This window comes from Orbilia oligospora (assembly GCF_000225545.1).
Source record: "Orbilia oligospora ATCC 24927 unplaced genomic scaffold scaffold00083, whole genome shotgun sequence".
Lineage (NCBI taxonomy): Eukaryota > Fungi > Ascomycota > Orbiliomycetes > Orbiliales > Orbiliaceae > Orbilia > Orbilia oligospora.
Window position 1 is genome coordinate 579,189 of NW_011645640.1, and position 23,014 is coordinate 602,202.

The 23,014-nt window shown below is 45.8% G+C and overlaps 4 protein-coding genes across 4 annotated transcripts; 3 read left to right on the forward strand and 1 right to left on the reverse strand.

The window, feature by feature from the left end:
- Positions 1-4,344: 4,344 nt before the first annotated feature.
- Positions 4,345-5,123, reverse strand: AOL_s00083g167 (uncharacterized protein; the record flags this gene model as incomplete). The annotated part of the gene is made up of 3 exons (XM_011125346.1): positions 4,345-4,547; positions 4,829-4,886; positions 4,989-5,123. The coding sequence occupies 3 exons, from the start codon at positions 5,121-5,123 to the stop codon at positions 4,345-4,347; spliced, it is 396 nt and encodes a 131-aa protein (XP_011123648.1).
- Positions 5,124-11,584: 6,461 nt separating this feature from the next.
- Positions 11,585-15,389, forward strand: AOL_s00083g168 (uncharacterized protein; the record flags this gene model as incomplete). The annotated part of the gene is made up of 4 exons (XM_011125347.1): positions 11,585-11,626; positions 11,745-11,969; positions 12,033-14,401; positions 14,465-15,389. 4 exons carry the CDS (start codon positions 11,585-11,587, stop codon positions 15,387-15,389), a joined length of 3,561 nt encoding a protein of 1,186 aa, XP_011123649.1.
- A 1,119-nt stretch (positions 15,390-16,508) lies between these two features.
- AOL_s00083g169 (uncharacterized protein) lies at positions 16,509-18,103 on the forward strand (the record flags this gene model as incomplete). Its single annotated transcript, XM_011125348.1, has 3 exons — positions 16,509-16,622; positions 16,764-17,123; positions 17,195-18,103. The coding sequence occupies 3 exons, from the start codon at positions 16,509-16,511 to the stop codon at positions 18,101-18,103; spliced, it is 1,383 nt and encodes a 460-aa protein (XP_011123650.1).
- Positions 18,104-18,983: 880 nt separating this feature from the next.
- AOL_s00083g170 (uncharacterized protein) lies at positions 18,984-21,743 on the forward strand (the record flags this gene model as incomplete). The annotated part of the gene is made up of 7 exons (XM_011125349.1): positions 18,984-19,048; positions 19,152-19,313; positions 19,390-19,684; positions 19,751-20,233; positions 20,292-21,389; positions 21,464-21,660; positions 21,719-21,743. The coding sequence occupies 7 exons, from the start codon at positions 18,984-18,986 to the stop codon at positions 21,741-21,743; spliced, it is 2,325 nt and encodes a 774-aa protein (XP_011123651.1).
- Between the last annotated feature and the right edge of the window lie 1,271 nt (positions 21,744-23,014).

The following is a 23,014-nucleotide window of genomic DNA, read 5'->3' on the forward strand; positions in this document are numbered from 1 at the left end:
CCTATGCACATACTCCGTATCTACATACTTTTATCGCTTCTCACTTTTTCTCACTTCTCCGTCTACATACGCAGGATGCATAACCCGAATATCAAAAAGGTAGAGCGCTATCTCGACTCAAAACCCTCCTTACAAGGTTTGTGTGCTCGAAATATGTTGTGCTTTGTCTCAACGGCATCCCACGTTTCAAGTCTAGGCAAGAAAGAAAGGAAAGGACTTACACCAGGAACCCAAGGAAATGACCGGATCCGGCGATAGGGGCGCAGGATTCCTTGTACCCCCCTCTGCCTAGTATGTTTCGCTAACAGACGGGTCGACAGATAGGCCCCTACTAACTATACGAAGAGAGTTTAGCCATTGAAGATGGTTCAGGAGGAAACTAAACTAGGTTTTGGAACAAGGTCGAGGTCTCCTAACAAAAAAAATACAACGTGCATTGTGCAACGCAGTTTTGAGAGAAGTTACACCTTTTTTCCCTCTCCAATGCATTCTTCGGTTATTAAGGAAGACTTGGGTTAACGTCTTGTTGGTATTACTTTGAGGTTTTTGGATTCTGAGACGGTTGAGAAGCTGCATGCAAAGCTAGGGAGGTCTAGAATGTCCCGAGTCTTGGCTTTGGGGGAAGTAAGGAGGGGAAAGGGACCTTGAATTCTTGTGTGACCCTGTTTATACGTTTATTATATTATATTCCTTCTTTTCAAATTTCAGTTTATTTTATTTTATGATATCGGGATAACAGACCTGGATACGAGACAAATGGTAGACTAAGCTATCGTGAAAATCATTTTGTTGCATATTGTTTAACTTTTCAGAAGTGACGATACACGGCTCACGCCGGTATACACAGGTGGTCACAAGTTTATACGTGGGAGCTATATGGATAGTTAGCAAGATAACCTCCTGTTTCAGCATGCCGTTTACGTGCCTATTTACACTAGAGCTCGAGTACGACTACAACATACAACATTCTACATAGCATACCGTCTGCAGGACTAGTTCGAATATCCAACACCTACGACCTGTTGTAGAGCTCCATAAGCAAGCACCTGGGAATGAAACCGGCCAGAAGCTTAAACTAGACTAGGAGTCCTTATAGTTTGGCTATCCCACGAACGTCCGACGTCGAAATATAGTTTCCTACCCACTCACACACACACACCATATACGTACCCCTCCCTCCCGGAACTATACCCCTCAAGCCTGGTATCCAACATTGCGGGGTCATGTATTCAAAACAATGACATCTGCACGCATACTAACCCTTCTAACCCCAAAGAAATACTAATAGTACGAGAAAAGCTAATGCGAATTGAATATCAATTACTTAATGTAGTAGTTGGAACAGTGGTTAAGGACTTTAATCGTTCCCGATTCACGGCGACATAAAAGAAGGCTTGCATTAGTTGACTATCGTTATGCAGATACAGAGCCGCCGTCAGCCTGTTCGATTGGCTGGGGGAATGTACGACGTTGGCGTATCTGACCGGCTTAGGACGGAGATCTGGTAGACGCGGCTGGTGAATGTGGCTTCCGAGTTTCGCTGGATTTGGTAGAGACTAGAGGGGAAGGGAGATTGTGGTGTTTATGTGGGGCTGCCCGAGCGGTTACGGGGCTTGCTCATGTAATACCGTATACCGTGATGCCGGATCTGTCAAGTGGAGGTTTTGGGGGTGTCTTATACGGTTTACGGGATATTTAGAAGCCCGTGGCAGCGGGTTTCGGTGTGTAATCTATGACATGAGTGACGTTGGAGCTTGGAGATTGGCTTCGGAGAATTAATTCAATGTAGCCTTTTCTGAGCGGCAGCGACTGCGAATTGAGGAATATAGATATCTGGTGACGAGACAAGCTGTGATATGTTAAATTTTCTGTTTAATCTGGAGCATAACATGCACATATTGTTGCTTTCAGTCTTCTAGATGTCTTCTAGGTGTCAAGGATATAAAATTGATTCCCTATAAACTAATCTCATTGCTTTGAAAGGAATTTGTATAAGAAATCAGCAATAGAGACAACCGTATAGAACAGAACCGATCTGGTAATTCATCATTGCATATGAGTCCCGATGTTAAATTTGGACGAAAACCCCGTAAAACTAAACCGTAGAGGAGAGCACTACCATACTACCGATAAGGCGAACTACATCTTATAGAACCAAATATAACAAAAAAGCAGAAGGCCAAAGCCAAGCACATATCTGATCAGTTGTAAAGCTGGACCATAAGAGTCTGTGCGTGGAGGAGGAAGTAGTAGCATCGTACCCCTATTGTAAACTAAAAAAAAATCCATGATATGACGAAAGTCTCCAAGATTGATATCACCGTAGCGGTTGGGCGTTTTCGACTCTCGCAATGCGATAATTGGGCCACGCCAGGTAAAATGGGGTACATCCACGGACCGACTAACTGATGTGAAGACACTCCAATTGAGAGCTGAACCGTCTATCAGAAACGTCTCACGGTAGTAGATATGGATGGAACCACCTCTTGGCTTCCCTTTCCGGTGGCCACCGAGTATTCGATTCGTTAGAGGATTATGGTTGACTATTGAGGCTCTCATGAGGCCGTCTCCGATATAGTCTTTGACATCGCACACTTCGCCATTTCCGCCCGTTACCCGGCAGGGAACCCAGACCAACTGTGGCTTTTCCTCGCCTGGCGGGAAAAATATTGCCCTCTTGTGAGCGGGGGATGGACGAGGTTTTTGGTTTGCGAAGGATTCACAGAGTATTTGGTGACTGGCCTGGTCTCCGTCTCGGCAAGGTTTGGAACAATACCAGACGCTTCGACAATGATTGCAAATATTGGCGGGGCGTTTGTTGCACATTATACAGGCGTCATCGGGGTAGGCCTGGGGGCTTCAGGAAAGCTTGTTATTAGAATACTACCAAATGCTTGCAATTGGTGATCCAGTGTAACGGCCGTTGAGAGGGTTCAACTTACCCAAAAGGTAGGAGCGCGCTGTTCATTGTCGTTGATGTCGGTAGGATCAAATTGATTGTATGTACTTACTTGAAGAGATAAGTACTTATGTATGGATTTAATATATTTGACTTATAGCTTACTATTAAGAATTCGATAAGGTCTGGAGAAATAAATTGAAATTAGGCAAAGAAGTGAAATTAACTTCCACTACTCGATGGGGGAGGGGGGTGAAGCTTTATGTGGCTAGGTACTTAGTCAATTGATCAAAATTAGCTATAGATGCTATGGGAAAACATATGACGTTGAAGCTCTAAGTTATCAGGCAACATATGATGCCTACAGTTAACTCTTAGGTACGAAATTGGAGGTAAATTAAACGCCCGTGGAACGCGTGGAAGGGGCACAGCCTTAAGCCTTGTTGAAGTACATGTAAGTACATGTTAACTTCTAAGACCCGGGACAACTCACAGATTCGAATTCACTATCTCAAGACGACCTGATGCATGGTATTATCTCATAAACAAAATGCTCCCGTGTTCCAGCTGATAGGATCTCAATTGGTACTGGATTCTGGTCCCGTGCCTATGATAGTATTTGGGTGGTGTGGATCTTCTATTTCTAGACCTTAAGAATTAGCATTGAGATTTCAAAAGGTCTCGTATGTAGTATACGTAGTGATTTGTGATGACATGGATGAGTATATTGAATAGATTAACTGATCTAGGATATGACTAGAAGCCCAGTAAGAACAAGCCTTGGTTAACCCTGTTGCACCGTATCTCATTGCTCCCTATTGATTGGTCTCAATATCGATATCAATATCGATAGCCGTTGTATCAGATAGATAAATATGGGATGGCATCTAATTCATAGGTCTAAACCAAACGGCCCATTTCCGGGAGGATAAACTGTGCCGTTCTTGTATTTATATTGGATGGATAGGTTCCCTACGATTATTCTTGAATGTTTCCTTTGAATTGTTTTTTGTCACTTGATTAACTTATCTTAGGAATATAACAGAACTCGAGAAACGAAAGCAAGACGGCAGCAAAAGGACAAATACAAAAATGCACGAGGAAATCCACAGACTCCTGAAGAAGGACACCGAGGCAGAAATCGATGAGGGTGAAAAAAAAGCATACAGGAGAGTCTTTTGGAGGACACAGCGTAGGAGGCGAAGGAGCTTCGGGATATGAAATGGGACGCCAGAGGAGGGTGTCGTTAGGGATTAATAAAGGTAGTAAGCTTGTATCTCGAAAGGAAATAGAAAGAAAAAAAGGGAAACTGGATTTCGTGGTCCACCGTAGCTTTACTTTTTTTGGCTCCTATATCTTTTTTTTCTTGGTTTTTTTGCGACCCAGCAAGACTGAACTGAAAAAATGAAATGAAGACGCATAGAAGAACGTTCAAGGCTGTATCATCATTCGCTGAGATTTTTGAGAAACACATTAAGGATGCCGGCTTTGATGACCGAAAGATTGAAGAAGAAGTCGAAAGAGGAATAGGCGCGAATTGTTGGAAGTTGTTTCTTCATACGAAGATTGAGGATCGCGGACTTCGATGTCGGGAAAGTAGGTATCGCCATATCGCAGATGACGTATTGGAGAGTGACGTCGGCTTTTTCTGACGGCGTTCAATATAATAATTTATACAAGGAAGAAGGAAATCGAAAGAAAATATGGAAACGTCGTCGGCGTAAACGGGGCGTGTTTCACATGATAACACAGCAAGGATTGTTATTTGGCGGGGTATACGGGTCCTCCCCTTTGCCAACCTGCAGGTGCGAGATGTCTGGTTAGTCCGAAAGTAGCGAAAGGGAATGTGACGTTGCGCGAAAATCGCGATGTCAGGAACGGAGAGCCATGAAACTTATGTTTCGCGGTGGGAGAAAGAGATAGACTTACTTGACCCCAAGTCGCCGGTACCATGAAATCCTTTGTTGTTTTGGTATAGTTGATCATCCTAGTGCACCAAAACACGTTAGATAAGGGGAATGTCTAAAGAAAGTCGCGAGAGACAGGGTATTTCCGGAGGTTATACGTACGAAGAGCAAGCCTCGCTGACCTTTACTCTCGGTCTTTCCAAGTCTTCCCGTAGACGAGCGTTTAGTTCTGTCAGCCTCCTCAACTTCAACTCTTGCATGGACCCCTTCTTCTCTCTTGCCGGCTCTCGGGCACCTGCTTGGTTGTGAACGGCCATTATGTCGGATTCGGTCGCGAGTTTAGAAGAGTCGGAAGAAAATTCGTGACGCGAATCGAGAGAAAAAGACGAATTCTCAGTGATCGGAAGTGACTGGGGACAGAGGGGGGATGAATGGGATGGGGATGCGATGGAGAAAGATTGAGCGATGATAGATTCGGATGATGGATTAGGATGGGATGGGTTGGGTTGGATTGATGGGAGGGAACCGGAAGTGTGGGCTGGCTGGGTGAGCGTTGGAAGGGGGGGAAGACCAAGCGAGAGAAGGAAAATGTGTTGTTGGTATTGCTATTACGTGCGAATAGGAGAACCCCCAAGTGTTACTTGAGTAAGTGTATGCAAGATTTGGATATATAAAAAGAGTATATCCCCGAGTTCCGTCGACGAAGGAATGAATCAGATTGGATATCGTCGGGTTGTCTATCATGAAAAGAAGAGGGAAAGAAATGGAAAAACTATTCAGAGAGAAAAGAGGAAATTGAACAGCCGAAAATCCGCTTTTTTCGCTCGAACTTACTAACGCGATTATTGAGCGAGCAGGGGCAGCCGAGATTAAAAAGCAGCTGAAAGACCGGCCTCAGACTGGCACTACCCGGCACCATTGACCCCTTTTACGAACACACTAATACATCTATGCAGTCCCGTGTATGCACTTGTCCCAGTTTCGAGTCCTCCCCAGCCTCATATCCGTTCCCATTAAGGGGGCTCCAGCGCAGGAGGCAGAAACATCACCCAAAACACTCCCCGATAAGATCTTTCCCCCATGCACAAACGTTGGGATCCGATCCTTGGGCCCATGCCAATTGGGATTCTGGCTGTCCGAGCGCACTATAATTCTGTGATGTGACTGGCTCATGGCTTCTTGATGGCTGCTTTTCTTCTGGGATGCACTGGCCAAAAAAGTCGCCAGGGATACGGATATGTCCTCGCTTCGCAAAGGCATTATCATCATCATTTCGGATTTCGGATTTTCGTGGACGTGGATATTAAAGAGGAAATTGAACGAACTTATGCTTATGCGGCATCTGGGAAACTCATTGGGAACGAAAACGGCCAGTATCTTAACATTCGCGCCACGACCACACCGGTCAGGCGTAGAGAATGTAATGTATGAATTCAACTGAATGCACCAAAATTATATTAACCCAGCATAGGATATGGATACGTAACGGCTGTGTTACCGAACCACATCTAGCCAGACGGGGAAACAAATCAATGTGCGGCACGGCACTCCGGAACATCTGCAGCCTCATGGATTTAGAGGCTTCGAAGGAATGATAAAATCTCCGAAAGACTGTTTCGAAACGATCGCCTTATTTGAGAATCCTTGTTAAAGCCCTCTCTTGATATCTCTTTTTTATCACTATTTATCTCACTACCTTCGATATGTTCTATTATTCGACATGTTACTATGTTCCGCTAGGATCCTAGTGGGTTTTCTAGGTTTGGTTTACGAGACAACAAAGGATCTGAAAATGCATATGCACAATCCTTTGGCATGCACTTTTGCAACTTCAAAGGCAAACCTGACGGCTTGACTCGGAAACCTGAACATAAAATTCAGTAATTAGGAAACTCCGTCCGTTGAAGGAGATCTGTGAACATTATCCGGCACCCAGCTGCACCGTACGAAGAGATCGGGGAAATAGTGCAGCGAAGAATTCTCTCCGCTTCAAGCAACTTCATATTTCGATGACACTAATATAAAATACAGTCAGCGGGACGCAGAAGTTAACGCTGGGAGGTGGTTAGATATATGTCGGGGCCAAAGTTACATGTTCAACTCTTGGGCCCGGGTTCTTACCTAGGCCTCACTAGGATATATATTTTTGCGAAGTCTGGTTTGAGACAAGATAGATATATTTAAAAAGGACCAACGGTAAAGTATCCGGCCTACACGAGCGTCTAGAAACATACAATACTAGTTCTATTTTGGACTACAGTGACGTTTTTAGCTATTGATTTCGGAATATCGAACAAGGATCACTACTGGGCTAGAGAATGGGGGAAGTTTACAGGAGGAGCGAAGACTTGGAGAGAAGCCCAAAACTAATGGTGCAGCAATACATAAGCTAGCCATCTTGCCAGCTATCATAGCGTCCTTTTTATTTGAAAGAAGGGGTCTAGTATTTGGAACTTGTTCTTTTTAGGTAGAATTATGATTCTAGCGACCTTAGCTGTTGGGTTGAATTCTTCGTTAAGAAGTATATGGCCCTCACTAGTAGCATACGTAGTACTAGGGCAAGATGTCCTGAATTATATATATGTAATACTATTGGCACTTACTCAACGGCAGTAACTCCAGCAGCGATATGGGGTGGTCCGTGGATTGAGGCCGCTCTTGGAAATAATGATATCATGATACGGGGAAGCACTTAGGGAGTTGACGATATTAATGTGGCACTGTAGTACTGGGTGAAAAGGAATACTAGCCATACGGTTAAGAATTGTTGTATAGAGCTAGACAGGATCCATTACTAGTAGTGTGTGACCAAGTCGGCTGACAAGATACAGAAATCAAGAACATAAAATGCGGCGGGGTTGGACGGACAGTACTCTGATGGAGCTTGGGGGCTTTGGTTTGGGTGGCGTTGTTAATGTTGGATTTTTCGGTAGCGCTATGGCCTCCAGAGTTCCATTGTATAGCGACTTCCTTCAGTGTGGTACCTACCAAGCAAGAAGCTGTGTGGATTATACTATACCTCCAGGGAAATGCGAAAGGAAAAGAAGGAAAGTGAAAAAGGCCCTGTAGACTTCTCAATTGCCTTTCCAAATATCTTTTCGACAGGCATAACCCTATCAAGCACCGATATACCTATATACCATTGCATGAGTTCATCAAAGGCCTTAAGGGGTTTTACTTATTAGCATTATCTTCAGAACTGAACTTATTGTACGTACGGGGGGATACGTTTGAATAACATAAAACCCTGACATTCGGGCCCACCGCACTAGCTTGGTTTCTGGGGAGTCTACGGAAAAGCCTTTCCCTAATGCTTTAAACCAATCATCCTACACGGAATGGGGTATGTACATACAAGAAATCACTTCTAACTTCGCGAGCTTCGTGCGGGGACAGTCTAGTGATTCCCTTCGTGGTGCAGGATTACGGGCCCCCAAACCCACTACATGCAATATCAGAGAGATGTTATCGTTTAGCTAATTTAATAAGGTTACACGTACTACGTCTTACTCTGAGGTAGCCATCCTAGATCTAGGTATTGGATCGCGACGGTTCAGATTGTCCAACTCCTTTGCCACGAATAAAGCTCTCGGGGGGCTCTTCAATTGTTCAGCTGAAGTGAAAGTACAATTTTTTTTTGACTGGCTGGTTGAATTGAGTGATGAAACTGCCACCTCTAGATATGTAGAATTTATGCCATTGCGGCCTTGAGATATCGATGTCAGATAGCTAGGGGGTACGGGATTATGATGATACAGCTCTCGGGTAGGGTGTCCTCCTCAAGGGCAATGTACAATAGCAGGGGGTCCAATGATTATATGATTCCATAGCTAAACGGAAATGTTAAACTATGGCAATTAGGTCGAATGAAAGTGAATGCATATTGGTTGAAAAGCGTTAACTGCTGAAGGCCTTCTGCTACTTGACACCGCGAGGAGAAAACTAATATTTAGTTGCCTTCTTTCCCTCTTCGAATCATCAAGGTATGCAAAATAAAAACCCAGATCTAAAAAAGAAGCAAACTGCTCCTAGCTAAATTATAAACTTCCTTTCCAATATATACATATTGAAATTCAAAAAAAAAACTCTTGCGGAAACTCAAATTAATTACAAAAAAGGCAGAGGAAACTACACCAATTGCAATAGAAGTAAGCAGACAATCTATCACATTAATGCTTATTTTCTGTAGGAAGATAGAATTTTAGAATGGCTTTAGACTACAACCTTGCTATGGAATAGGCCGTGAGACCCTTTCCCAAACCCAATGATAAATAAATTTCGAGAAGCGGAGGGAACTGTATACTTACAATCGTATTAGGGTGGCCTTGTTGATTTCAGGTTTGGCGAGGGCGCATGAGGAGGGGGTATTGGGGGACATCGAAAGCTATGCTGTAAGTCGTGTGCTCGCTAGCTCGAGGCAACTAGCAATTCCCCGCAGTTTGTACCCCTGCAGATCTAACAGCTAAGATATCGCTTCTTTAGTTAGAACGGTGTATATGGTCTGGAGGCAAGACGTATATAAGATTAAGACTTTAGACGTAGGAGAGACCGTGGAAGTTTCGGAAGAAAAGGTTACTAAATTGGAACCGATTCGAATCATGAGTAAATCTAGGCATAGCTATAGGTTTAGATCTTAAAGGTGGTAATTGGGGGCTCATAGATTACCCGAGGCATGCATCACGAGCCGAATCTGAATGCATTCGAATGTACTCATGTCAACCAAGACGTTGTCGAATACAAGGGGGTTTTATGGCTTACGGGGTTACCAGTATACTTTAAACAGCTTCACATAGAACGGAGCATTCATTAAGATCCATATATGTATATGACTAAATTGGAAAAGCTGTATATATAAATCATTTGAACTTGATATGGACGCCCCGATGCACCTTGTATTATCGGTATCTCAAAGGCTATGCTAATTCAGAAGCTCTGGTATGGCAAACCTCGAGAATGGGGGGCTAGTACTGGTAAATTTTCTAGAGACGGGAAAGTGTAACTAACATTGGGCCCGCTTCGTGGGCTGACGCGGCGATACAAATTCATTTTCAATTATAATGCATTATATTTATAAAGCTTAGTAGAATTCAAGGTCTCAAGGGTTTTTCGCTCATGAGCTTTCAAAGCTTGCGTCGACCTTATATTTTACCTCGACACAATACTTTAACTATACTATTATTAATTATAACACTTTAAGTCCCTCAAACATCACGTGGCCATGGGCCCGTAGGAAGTTTAGGCCTCGAAGGAGGCTTGATTGCGCATCCCCTGCTCCTCCTTTCACACCTAGGGGTATTGGCCTCTAATCAATTGTTAGAATCTCGGCCCACCCGTCGAAACTAGACTATTGTTGGCATAAAATCAATCGATCTAGATGTTTCATTAGGTACTGTTTATAATTTGATTATAGCCTCGAGCAACATGAAACGAGAATAAGCAGTCTTCAATGATAATATTTCGGCCCATTCCAATTTTGAACACTAAGGAATTCAATTGTTTTTTCTCGATAGGCTTCACTTCCCTCAGCTATATATCATTCTCTAGTTCTGTAACTGCACTCGATAGCCTAGTAGAGGTCGTTCCTCGGATTCAGTGGAATCTCGGCCGGAACCTACATATTTTCTCAGATTCTGGATTTCTTGTAAATTGCGGAAGCAAGAAGGATGCGGAACAACCCCTCTGCGGGTATCCATAGTTTGCATCGCTAAGGTATTTTCCCATATATTTTACCAGGGAAACAAATTATGTTTATTTTCGGCCCGAAAAGTTGGATCGAAAGTCGATGGGACATGTACGCATTCCGTCATTGGTTTCTGGGTTAGATAGAGGTTATGGAATCAAGCTTAGTGCAACATTGTTGGGTGTGGGTTATTACCATCTTTAAAGATAAAGTGATACCCTAGGATTTTAGGTGGACCCTTTCCTTTCTCCGACAATGGTCGATCGCTGATGTATTGCTTCTCTGATGAGAGGGTTTTGTATAATGAAAATCATCCACCGGGTATATATCTATATATATTCGTGTTGACGGTGCAGTTCTAGCAAATCTGATTAACGTTAGCCTGGGCTTACAGATACTGTTAAAGTATAGTCCCCAAAATAAGGGAACATGGTCGCCCTATTTGGGGAGAGATATAATATGCTCAAAGAGGCTATTGGTTGCCTTTGCGAAGCATGGCTTTATATTTGTGGTTGGTTAGGAGTTCGGTCGTCGTTTTTGGTATCGCTGATCGTCATATCGATGCTCAGGAATGCAACCGACATTGCATTGATTGAATATAGATGTATTCCATTTCCAGAATTTCCGTAAGTTTGGCTACAAATGAGTCGAATAAGCCGTCGAGTCTAATTTCTCTACGTGAAGGTTTAAATTGATATCTTGGAACTAGGCCGGCTATGCATACTAATATATGAATCGAATAGTCGTTGTGAATAGAATGTGTTGTTGTGTTGCAGTGTGTTGGTTTGTCGGCTCTTGTGCGTTGTGTTATCGATAAGTGGGGGGTTTCTGGCTCTCCAAAAAATTCGGGGTCTTAGCCCTCTGAAAACTGAAAGAGGAAAATTTCAACTTCGCCTGAACTCCAACATCTACACATCACACCCTCGAAGTAGTCTCCACCAACGGGCTGATTGGATCCCTTGTCCCCAGCATCCGTCGACTCTTCATCTACCAGCTGCAAGCTAGCTTCCGACCTCCCCTGTTAGCTTGCATCTCGTCTCCGGACCCGACAAATTTTCTCCTCATCCGACAGCTTCTCCAACAGCTAAAACAACCAACATGCCTCCCGTACCGCACGCAAAACCCGAGAATGTGCTCAAGGTTAGCTTCGATACTACCCCTGCAACATCGAAAGACGGCCTAAATATCTTTTTACAAGCTGCTGGGAGATGGATATGTGCTCTTCGACAGCTGCTGACCCCTGGTTTTTGATGTATAGAGAGCTCAAGAGCTCATCGCGGTCAACCAAAGTGCCGCCGCTCTTCAAATCCTACACGAACATATAACCTCGAAGCGATCGAGGAATACCCCTATCGCGTCTCTGGAACCTGTTATTCTCCTTTTCATCGACCTCTGTGTCGAGCTACGGAAAGGTAAAACTGCCAAAGATGGCCTCTACCAATATAAAAACATCGCCCAAAATACAACGGTCCAGACCATTGAGGTATGATTCAAGCTTTCGCGTCCCTTATAAAATCGTAAATCGGTATCTAATACGTGTTTCTAGATGGTTCTGCGTACCTTCATCGAGAAGTCGGAGGCGAAGGTTACCGACGCGCAAAAGCTCGCTGAGACAAGCTTGGGAGATGTAGAGGACCTTGAAGCTACCGAGACACCTGAATCTCTTCTGATGGCTACTGTCTCCGGCGAGCAAACCAAGGACCGAACCGATAGGAAATATGTCACACCATGGCTCAAGTTCTTGTGGGAGACATACAGAACCATCCTTGATATTCTCCGGAACAATGCTCGGTTGGAGATTATGTACCAACAAACTGCGTCCCAAGCCTTCCAGTTCTGTCTCAAGTACACTCGCAAGACAGAATTCCGTCGTCTTTGCGAACTTCTCCGAAACCATCTTCAGAATGCAAGCAAGTATAGTGCACAAATGCATGCAATTAATCTTAATGACCCGGATACTTTGCAAAGACACCTCGACACTCGATTCCAACAACTTAATGCTGCCGTTGAGCTCGAATTGTGGCAAGAAGCCTTCCGCTCCGTTGAGGACATCCATAACCTCCTGACACTTAGCAAGCGCCCTGCAAAGCCGATTATGATGGCAAATTACTACGAGAAGCTAACACGCATCTTCCGAACTTCTGAGAACCACCTTTTCCACGCTGCAGCTTGGAACCGCTATCATAATTTGTTGCGGTCAAGCGCTGCTGCTGTGCAGGCGGGTTCCGTCACCAAGAAGGACCACCCCGTTACTAATGACGCGGAATTCTCTCGTGTGGCATCATTCGTTATTTTGTCGGCCCTCTCTATCCCAGTTATAAGCACCGCTAGGAGCAGAGGTGGGTTGACTGACGTCGAAGAAGCAAACAAGCGGACTAGGAGCTCGCGCTTGACAAACCTGCTTGGCTTGACTAATGCACCAACTCGATCTGGGTTGTTCAAGGATATTCTTGCTCGTGGGCTCCTTAAGAGGGCCAGGCCAGAAATCCGCGACCTTTACACGATCCTCGAAGTTGACTTCCATCCATTAAGCATCTGTAAGAAGATCGCTCCTATTCTCACCCAAATTGGTGATGACGAGGAAATGAAGCGATATGTTGCTCCGCTCCAGCAAGTCATTCTCACCCGTCTCTTCCAACAATTGTCCCAAGTCTACGACACTGTTCAGATGGACTTTGTATACAAACTCGTCACGTTCCCAGCTCCCTTTGAGATTGAGGCGAACACAATCGAAAAGTTCATCATGAATGGTTGCAAGAAGGGAGACCTTGCTATCCGTATTGATCATGCTACCGGATCACTTACCTTCGAGTCCGACATTTTCTCTTCGGTCAAATCTCTTCCAATTGGCACCACCAGCACACCCGACAAAGATACAGGTGTCCAACGTCTCCAGAGTACCCCACAAGAAATTGTCCGAACTCAACTTTCCCGACTTGCAAAGACACTTTACCTCACCTGCTGCTATGTCGACCCAAGTTTCGTCGAACAGAAGCAGCGCGACAAGGCCGAAGCTCTCGCGCGTGCCGAAGTCGGAGCCAAGAAAGAACACGAAGATACACTCAAACGTCGCGAAGTCATCGAACAGCGCAAAGAAGCACAAGAAAATGCTGCTGCTAACCTTCAGAAAGAAGAATCACGACTACGTGCTTTGCGTGACCGACACCGCGAAGAAGCTGAGCAACTCCGGCTTGAGGAAGAGAAGAAGAAGCGTGACCAGGAACGACAAGAGAAAGAGCGTGAAAGGATTCTCATTATGGAATTCTGGAAACAAGTTACTTCAATGGGTCTCACAGAGGCTGAATTCCGTGCTCAAGTCAAAGAAATCGGTCTTGATTTGCCCGAGAACGTCTCTACCCTCGATAACAACTTCATCCGCAAGGTCAAGATCGCCATGATGGAGAAGGAAAAGAAGGAGACCAACGAGAAGTTGCGCGTGACTAGCAAGCGCATTGACCATCTCGAGAGAGCTTACCGCAAGGAAGAAATTGCTCTTCTTGCTCAAGATTATGACGCCCAGAGGAAGAACGATTTGGATGCTCACAATGAGAAGGTTGCGCAGTTCTTGGCTGAGCATAAACAGAAGCATGAGGAAAATGTTGCTTTGAAGAAACGCCTTAGCCGACTCGTTGGCCATTACGAGACGTTCAGAGATGATGTTCGCTCTAGGCGTTCTGAAGAGTTCGAGGCTAGACGTAAGAAGGCTGAACAACAACTTCAAGTTGAAATGGATAAGAGACGTAAGCAGGTCCGCGAAGCTAAAGAGAAGAAGAGACGTGAAGAGGAAGAGGCAGAACGCCGCAGAATCGAGGAGGAGGAACGCTTGCTTAAGGAAGAAGAAGAGAGGATTGCCAAGGAAGAAGAAGAGGCAAAGAAACGAGAAGAGGCACGCAAAGAGCAAGAACAACGACGAAAGTATGCTATTTATTGCCGAACACCGATCTATTATTCAATATTCTAACCCATTTGTTTTTTTAGGGAACGAGAGGAAGCCGCTGCGAAACAGCGCGAGCGCGAGGAACAGGCAGAGCTTCGTGCCGAGGAACGACGACGAGAAAGAGCCGCCGCCGCCACCGCTCCTGCTCCTGCTCCTGCTCGTGAACGTGCCCCTCCACCAGTTCAACCTGAGGCTCCGAAGGAGGAATTCCGAGCTACCAGGGTTCCAGTTGTTGCGGGTACTGGTGGTTGGAGAGAACGTATGGCCGCTAAACAGGCTGCCGAGGCCGCTGCCACTGCGGAGGGTGCCGAATCACCTGCCGGTACTAACGGTGACAATGCCGCGCCTGCACCTCCTCCAACTGAACCAACTGCCGCCCCCGCTGAAGAAAGAAAGCCAGGCGCATACCGTCCCGGCGCTTTCCGCAAGCAAGGTATCAATGAGAATGCCATGTCGGCTGAAGAAGCTTCCCGCGAATCCCGTGGTACTCGTGAAGAACGTGAACCCCGTGAAGTACGAGAGGGAGAAGCGCCCAGTGGTCAACAGAGTCGTGCTGGCAACTGGGGCCGGAATCCACGCGCTGAAGGTGAAGGCGGTGAAGGAAAGTATCAAGCCCGTGGAGCACCCCGCGAAGGTGGTGAAGGCGGTGAACGGAAATGGCAACCTCGTCCGCGCGAAGGTGGTGAGGGTGGCGAGCAAAAATGGCAACCTCGTCGACGCGAGGGCGGTGAAGGACAGGAAGGTGAGCGACGTGAGCGACGTGAAGGAGAAAACAACGATGGAAAGTACCGCCCGGGCGCTTACCGTGGACGTGGCGGCGGTAATATGGGTGACCGAAGTGGAAGCGGTCGTGATGATGGTCGAACTGGCAGTGGCCGTGGTGGAGAAATGGGTAACAGAAGCGACAGCCGCCGTGGAGCTGATAAACCTGCTGGTGAGCGCGCCGCTGGCGGCAGCTGGAGGTAGTCTTCTTTCTTCCAGTGTTTTTCTGCGGCCGAAAGCCCAACTTTCTCGCTGGCTAGCACTTCGTACCACTTTGCAAGGCGTATATCCCTTCTTATTTTTTATATCATGCTTCCTCAACATGTGGCCCATATATTCCTCTTCCCCGCAAATCCCTGATACAGGCCTGGTCATTTCTTTGGCCTAACCCAACCTGAACAGGCATCATTCCCCTTCTCTTCCGACACGAGGGATACTCACAACCCACGTGCACTGATATGGGCACCTGTTTTTATGCTCTGGTTCGCTTTTACGTTTTTAATCCGCATTTCATCTTTGTTAGCCCTCCTCCAAGGCTCTACCTGTTTCACTTCTTTACTTTGTCCTGGAGTTTCTTCTTTTCGAAATTTTCTCTGTTCATGTTATGATCTACGAATGGCTCCATGGTCTGGTCCGTGGCGCCTCGACGAACAAAAGCTTTGAATGCATCATGTATGGTCGATAAAAGGGAAGGGAGGTGTGAATGAAATGCATTATACATATAAACCGTTCCCTGTAGATACATACTTACTTAAGTAAGATGTAGTACTAAGTACTAGTATATATGACTTATGGTTTATAGTTTAGTGGTGCTGTAGCGTGGGGGCGGGAAGCTGCATTCGATGTTGTACAGTACATAAAGGGCCTGCTGACCCCGCCGTGGTCAGGTATAAGCTTTTTGTAGCGCCCGCGTACCTGAAACCAGAGGTAAGGTAAATGCCTAGCTGCCTAGAAGCGATGTCATCGATGTTAATTCTTGGTCTTTTTCTTTATCTCTGATAAAAGTTAATCAATCAATCAATCGATCAATCACTATTGTCCTTCAAATTTCGGCGTTGCATTGTGGTGTTTCGCTCCGTACGCTAACGCTTGCTTCTTTTGGTGAATTCCAGCACACCTAAATCCAGCGCGAGCTTGGTCCAAATAGGTTCTTTCCGGCAACCAACCAACAATACTTTCATGTTCGCTATTTCCTTCGACACCTCATCTTCAACCTATCGCCCTTCGTATATAAATCCGCCCGCGTCTTCACCATTGTCAAGAAAGCAAGATCCGCGCCCGTTTTCGTTACATAATCCCCGAGGCTGGTCGGGATCATCCTCAATGGCGTTCAATACTGGCGGGGCTCACGCCCTTGGTGCGCCGTCGACAGAATATGCTAGTATTAGCTTAGATACGGAAATGTTGGATGAAGATGAGGTTATGGCCATGGGAGAGGTACGGGGCCATCCATCTCACCCTTTTTATCCTCTTAATTTTCAACTACGAGAGTGCTAGTGGGGATCGCGGACTTTTTTTTTTTCCCTGGCTCGCTAGCGTTTGAAGGACTAGAGTTAAGCTAACAGTGACGAAATGTAGACATCAGGACCAGCGGACTTTACATTAGAAACACCCGTGGACACCGAACCGGCACCAGAAAATGTCATTTCGAATAAAGTTCACCTCAGGGGTTTGGACAGCATGTCCTCGGATGATGTCAAGAACTGGATTGCAGGGCACTTTCCGGAACCAACTGTCGAGAAACTGGAGTGGATTGATGACACAAGTTTAAACCTGGTGTATAAAGATGAAGAGACGGCTTTGGCGGCGTTGAATGCGTTAAGTACCAATATTGGACGGAGTTCGAGGCCTTGGGAGTTAAGAGAGGCGAATAATAGTGAAGCTTTTCCATTGGCGAGGTTGGACATTAGATTGGCTTTTGTGACGGATAAGAAGGAGGTTTGTGGAGACTTGTACAAGATATGATTTGTGGAAAAGGCTAATGATATTTCCCCCTTTGGTATAACTAGAGAGGAGCGCGGGAACGAAGTCGATACTACTTGTTCCATCCGGAGGAAGATAGAGTTGAACAGCAGGAGAAGAAGAAAAGGGAACAAGAGAAGGAGCGACGGGAACGAAAAGAATATCGGAGGAGAGACTACGACGAGAGATATCGATCCGAATCTCGTGGTGAAGACCGGGAATGGAACGATAGAAGGCGAAGCAGATCAAGATACGATGAAGAGGATTCCCGTCGACGGGAGCCATTGGAGTTATTTCCAACTGGAGGAACAGCGGAAAGGCGTGGTGGTCGACGGTCAAGGTCAAGGTCACCGGTTGAATTATTCCCCGCGAAGGCAAAGAATGCTAGTATCGAGCTCTTCCCGGAAGCCACACCGAATGATGGCATGGAGTTGTTCCCGGAGAAGGCCAAAAACGCGAGCGTTGAGCTGTTCCCTGGCAGGAACGAAAATTCGGGGAGGAGAAGAGAGGCGAGCCCGAGTGGGCAGAGGAATGATACGCCACCTAGGACATTGTTTTCTATCGATGATCCGGTGGAGATGCCCAAGAGAGGGCAAAGCCCACAGAGGCAGAGAAGGGAAAGGGAAAGACCGAGGGATACGGGACGAACAATTGAGTTATTCCCCGACAGAACGGATAAGCCTAGATCTTTGGCGGACCGAATGGACAATCCTAGGAGTGCTACGAGGCCTTCAAAACATGATGATATGAATATGGGCGATAGTGGATTGTCAATTCGCGGTTCTGCTGGCGGAGGAATTAGTATTCGCGGTGCAGCTAGAGGTGCCGGGCATTCGAATGCTGGGATCGAATTGCTGCCAGACAAGGCCTCTAACAGTCTATTCAATCGAATCAGTGAACCAACAGGCAGTAGGCGGGGCGCAAGGAGGCAGAAGGCGGAAGATATGTTTGGCTAAGTCAAGGATATCTTCTGAAGATTTAATCTTAGCTAGTTCAGCCTGTCTGCAGCCCCAGATATCTCTTTTATTGCACTAGGGAGGTTAGTAGCCTGGCGTTTATCGCACAATTAACAGGCACCGAATCTAGAGTAAAGAGGACTCTCTTCTATTTTTTTTTGATTTCCTTTCTTTTGATCTTTTGATCTTTTTTGATCTTTTGATCTTTTGTGAAGATATATGCCGGGTACCTAAGCAGAATTTGAAGGGAGCCAGTCTGAGCTCAGCTTGCTCAACCCAGGGCATCTCGAACAGTCGGCTTCCTTCCACATATGCGTATCTAGCATGATTATATGCCATTCTGTATACTAAATACTATGCGGACACAGCCACAAATTTGAAGAAGCTCTCGCAAGAGTCATTCATGTAGTTTCGATACATTGTTGACACCGTAGTACTTTTATATGGTGGACAGCCTGACGTAGTTGTGTTGGCTAGGGATGATGTTGTTTATGTGGCTCTAACTGCGACGACGAATAGCTACCTCTCCCCACCACGCTGCCCACGGAAACTTTCTGCGATAAACGAGGCTTATTTGTACCGGTACCTCGAGCTTGAACTACTGTTATTTGGACCGAGCTGTGGTGTTTCTGTCTATTTCCAGCAAAGTGGTTCGGGATCTTGTTATATTGTGGACAGAAGCCCTCCAAATTTTCGGCGTCGTCAGTTGCACCACCCTCTGTTGACCTCATTCATATATCAAAGCTTCAACACGCACCCCACCGACTCTCTCTCTTATCCTTCTTCTATCCGTACCACATCATCGCCACCAACCAACCACGCCCTCTCCTAATCATCGCATACTCGACAATCGCATCGATAAGCTTCGGATAGGGCCAGGATGGATATCGAAGCTATCAAGGAAGCTTGGGCGCAGCAGGAAGAGCAGGATGGTGCTCGCTTAAGGTGCGTGTGTCTCCTGCGTGAGATATATAACTGTCTACAGACGACATGTATCTTGGATCTTCAAATTTCCCGTCACGCTGACATTGTCGGTCCTTTCTACTAGTTGGAATATCTTCCCAGGGTCCCGACTTGAGGCAAGCAGACTTGTCGTCCCTATCGGTGTCCTCTACACTCCCTTGAAAGAGAAGGCAGACCAGAACTATATCGTCCACTATGAACCTGTCACATGCAGAAGCCCGTGTCGGGGTGTTCTTAACCCTTACTGGTAAGCCATTGCTCGATCTATCACCTATATTTTCAGTCTCAAGTTATAATAGCTGATTGTAGCTCTTACTATATAGCCAAGTCGACACTCGCGCAAAGCTTTGGATATGCCCGTTCTGTCTCAATCGCAACCAGTTCCCGCCTCACTACAAGGATATCTCCAATAACTCTTACCCTCCCGAACTCCTCCCCCAGTTTTCAACCATTGAATATGCTCTTGCGAGACCGGCTCCGGCCCCTCCAATCTTCTTGTTCGTCGTCGATACTTGCCAGGAGGAAGATAGCTTGAAGGCACTCAAGGACTCTATCATTGTCAGCTTGAGCATGTTGCCACCTACCTCCCTTGTTGGTTTGATTACATACGGAACAATGGTATGGATGCCTCGAAAATCGTATGGATTGTTTGAAGCATCATTATTTTAATACGGTTTATCATAGGCCCAAGTTCACGAGCTCGGATATAACGAATGCCCCAAATCCTATGTATTCAGAGGAACCAAGGAATACTCCGCCAAAACTGTGCAAGAAATGCTCGGAATCATCAATCCCGGCCTTCGACCCCAGCAACCACTGCCACAAGGTCAACGCCCGCCACCTCAAATGGGTGCTGGTGCTCGTTTCCTGCTCCCTGTTGCGGCTTGTGAATTCCAGCTCACAAACGTTCTCGAGCAACTCCAAAAGGATCCCTGGTCCGTCGCCAATGATAAACGCCCTCTAAGGTGTACCGGTGTTGCCCTGAGTGTCGCTGTAGGATTATTGGAGTCGTCTTTCGCCAATACCGGAGCGAGAATTATGTTGTTTTCTGGCGGACCTGGAACCGAAGGCCCCGGTATGGTCGTTGGACCTGAATTGAGGGAGCCCATTAGATCCCACCACGACATTGAACGGGATAACATCAAGTACTATAAGAAGGCAATGAAGGCAAGTCAGCCTGATAGATATGTTCTCGATGGAAACGGCAACTAACAAAAATCAATAGTTTTATGACGGCCTTGCGAAACGAACTGCGCACAATGGCCACATCATTGATATATTTGCTGGTTGTCTTGATCAGGTCGGGTTATTGGAGATGAAGGGTCTCTCAAATTATACCGGTGGACATATGATCTTGACCGACAGTTTCAAATCTTCAATGTTCAAGCAGAGTTTCATCAAGGTTTTCGACAAGGATGCTAACGAAAACCTGCAGATGGGTTTCAATGCTTCACTCGAAGTCCTCACCACCAAGGAGCTAAAAATCACCGGCTTGATCGGACACGCCATCTCCCTCAACAAGAAATCAACCTCCGTTGGTGAGACTGAGTGTGGTATTGGAAACACATGCTCGTGGAAACTGTGTGGTATTACGCCTACTTCTACCGTCGCCACATACTTTGAGGTCGCGGGTCAAGCTGGCCCACCAGCCCACCAACAAGTTCCACAGAAAGGGTTAATCCAGTTCTTGACTTACTACCAACATTCTTCAGGCCAATACCACCTTCGTGTTACAACTATCGCCAGAGATGTCAGTGCTCCAACCGGTGACCCAGCTGCTATCGGACATTCCTTCGACCAAGAAACTGCTGCTGTTCTTATGGCTAGAATAGCTGTCTTCAAGGCCGAGGTTGATGATGGCCCAGATGTGCTACGTTGGGTTGATCGAATGCTCATCAGGTTGTGTTCGCGATTCGCGGAATACCGAAAAGATGATCCGACTTCCTTCCGTCTTGAGAAGAACTTCTCGCTTTACCCACAGTTTATGTTCCATCTTCGACGCAGTCAGTTCTTGCAGGTTTTCAACAACTCGCCTGACGAGACTGCGTTTTACCGACATATTTTGAATAGAGAAGATTGTAGCAACTCGCTTGTGATGATTCAGCCGACTTTGGATACGTACACTTTCGACCAGCCGTCACAGCCTGTACTGCTTGACTCTACTAGCATACAACCTACCCATATTTTGTTGTTGGATACTTTCTTCCATATCTTGATTTTCCATGGCGAAACTATTGCCGAGTGGAGAAAAGCAGGGTACCAAGACCAAGAGGGATATGAGAACTTTAAGGAGCTACTACAGCAACCGAAGGACGATGCTCGCGTAAGTCCCCCCATGCAGTAAGGTTGAAAATAGGCCCAAAGGTGAGTTACTGAGCAGGATATTTTACGTGATAGGATCTCATTCAAGACCGTTTCCCTCTTCCACGTTTCATCGTTTGTGACGCTGGTGGGTCTCAAGCTCGTTTCTTGCTGAGCAAGTTGAACCCGTCGACGACGCATACAACTGGAGCATACGGTGGTGGTACTCAAAACGCGCAGACAATCTTCACCGACGACGTGTCGCTACAAACATTCATGGAGCACTTGATGAAGTAGGTCCACATATCATCCATCATTTCATGTGGGAGGTGTTAACATATAATTCTCTAGACTGGCTGTCACCGGTACGAATTGAACGCATTCGGCAATCCTGGCACATGTGTAGTTTTTAAGCTAACCTTGGTCTTTCTTCTTTTTCCTCTTTTCGTTGGTTCAAGAAAAGGCGTAAATCAGTGAATAAGCTGTCTTTTAGTAATTTGTTCCTTCGTTACCACGCACCGGCTTTCCTTGACTCTGGGCTTAGGCTCTGGCCCAAACTCGAACTTTGACCTGGACTTTGACATTGGCTTGGGTGTTGGATTCAAACACTGGAAGTTGGTACTTGGGGTATCGCAGGGACCTGGCATTTATTTCTTGGACAAAATTCTTTCAGCCGAGTTTCATTATCTTTTGCATTCGTGTGTCTTTATTATTGTCTACAGAAGCTTGTCGAATCTTGAATTTATTAGTAATGGGGGACAATCACTATAGTATATAGCTAAGTAAGTAAGTGCTCAGGTGCTTGCCTCTAGGTTTACTCATTTTGGCTACGAACCACCCAATATATTGGGTGGTTTTTGTAGAGGCGGTAGTGTTGTATTTTGTCGATCAACACAACTCTGTGAAATCGGCATCTCATGCAAGGGGTTCAATAGATCTAACTTCGACATTTTATTCCGGCCTCAGGTATCTAAGTCCCGATGTATCGGTAATTAGGTATTGTGAATTTATTCTCTAGATGAAGAACTTCAATTACCACGATTGTAGTGCGAAATCGTGTTTGCATTTAATTGCAAGCCAAAAAGTGTGAACATACACGTGAAGGATTGGGCCATATGTACGGCACAGCAACCTCGTTTCGTCTCGAACCCTCGCCTCGCTGGCCAATGCAGCTGCGTGGCATACCGACTCACAAGTTGCATAGAACGCGCGCTAGCAGCCTGTCCCACTAATAGTTTATGGTCATTTTTTGTGGGGCTGGCTGTATTATATGATGCCTGAATTTTAACGAAATTCTGGTATTTAAGAGCTGAGATTTTCCCTGGAGAGATCTCGTGTGTTACGAGGATGTCGTCTGATCACTTTTTGACGATTTACGGACGAGGCTGTTATATTTCGTTTTGCTTACTTTATTTTTATTTTTATTTTTTATTTTTTATCTTTTAAAGTATATCGTTAATCTCGGCCGCTGATGAGGTTCGACTCAAGAGGCGAGGCTGTTAAATTTATAAATGTTACGCAGGGCTGATATACATACCTAAGATCCATGGCGCTTAGCGGTTGACTGTCCTAACTTTTGCTTACCGGCTTCTAGCGATTAATATTAACCAGGCATAGTTCTTTTCATTATTTGAGAAGAACAAGAAG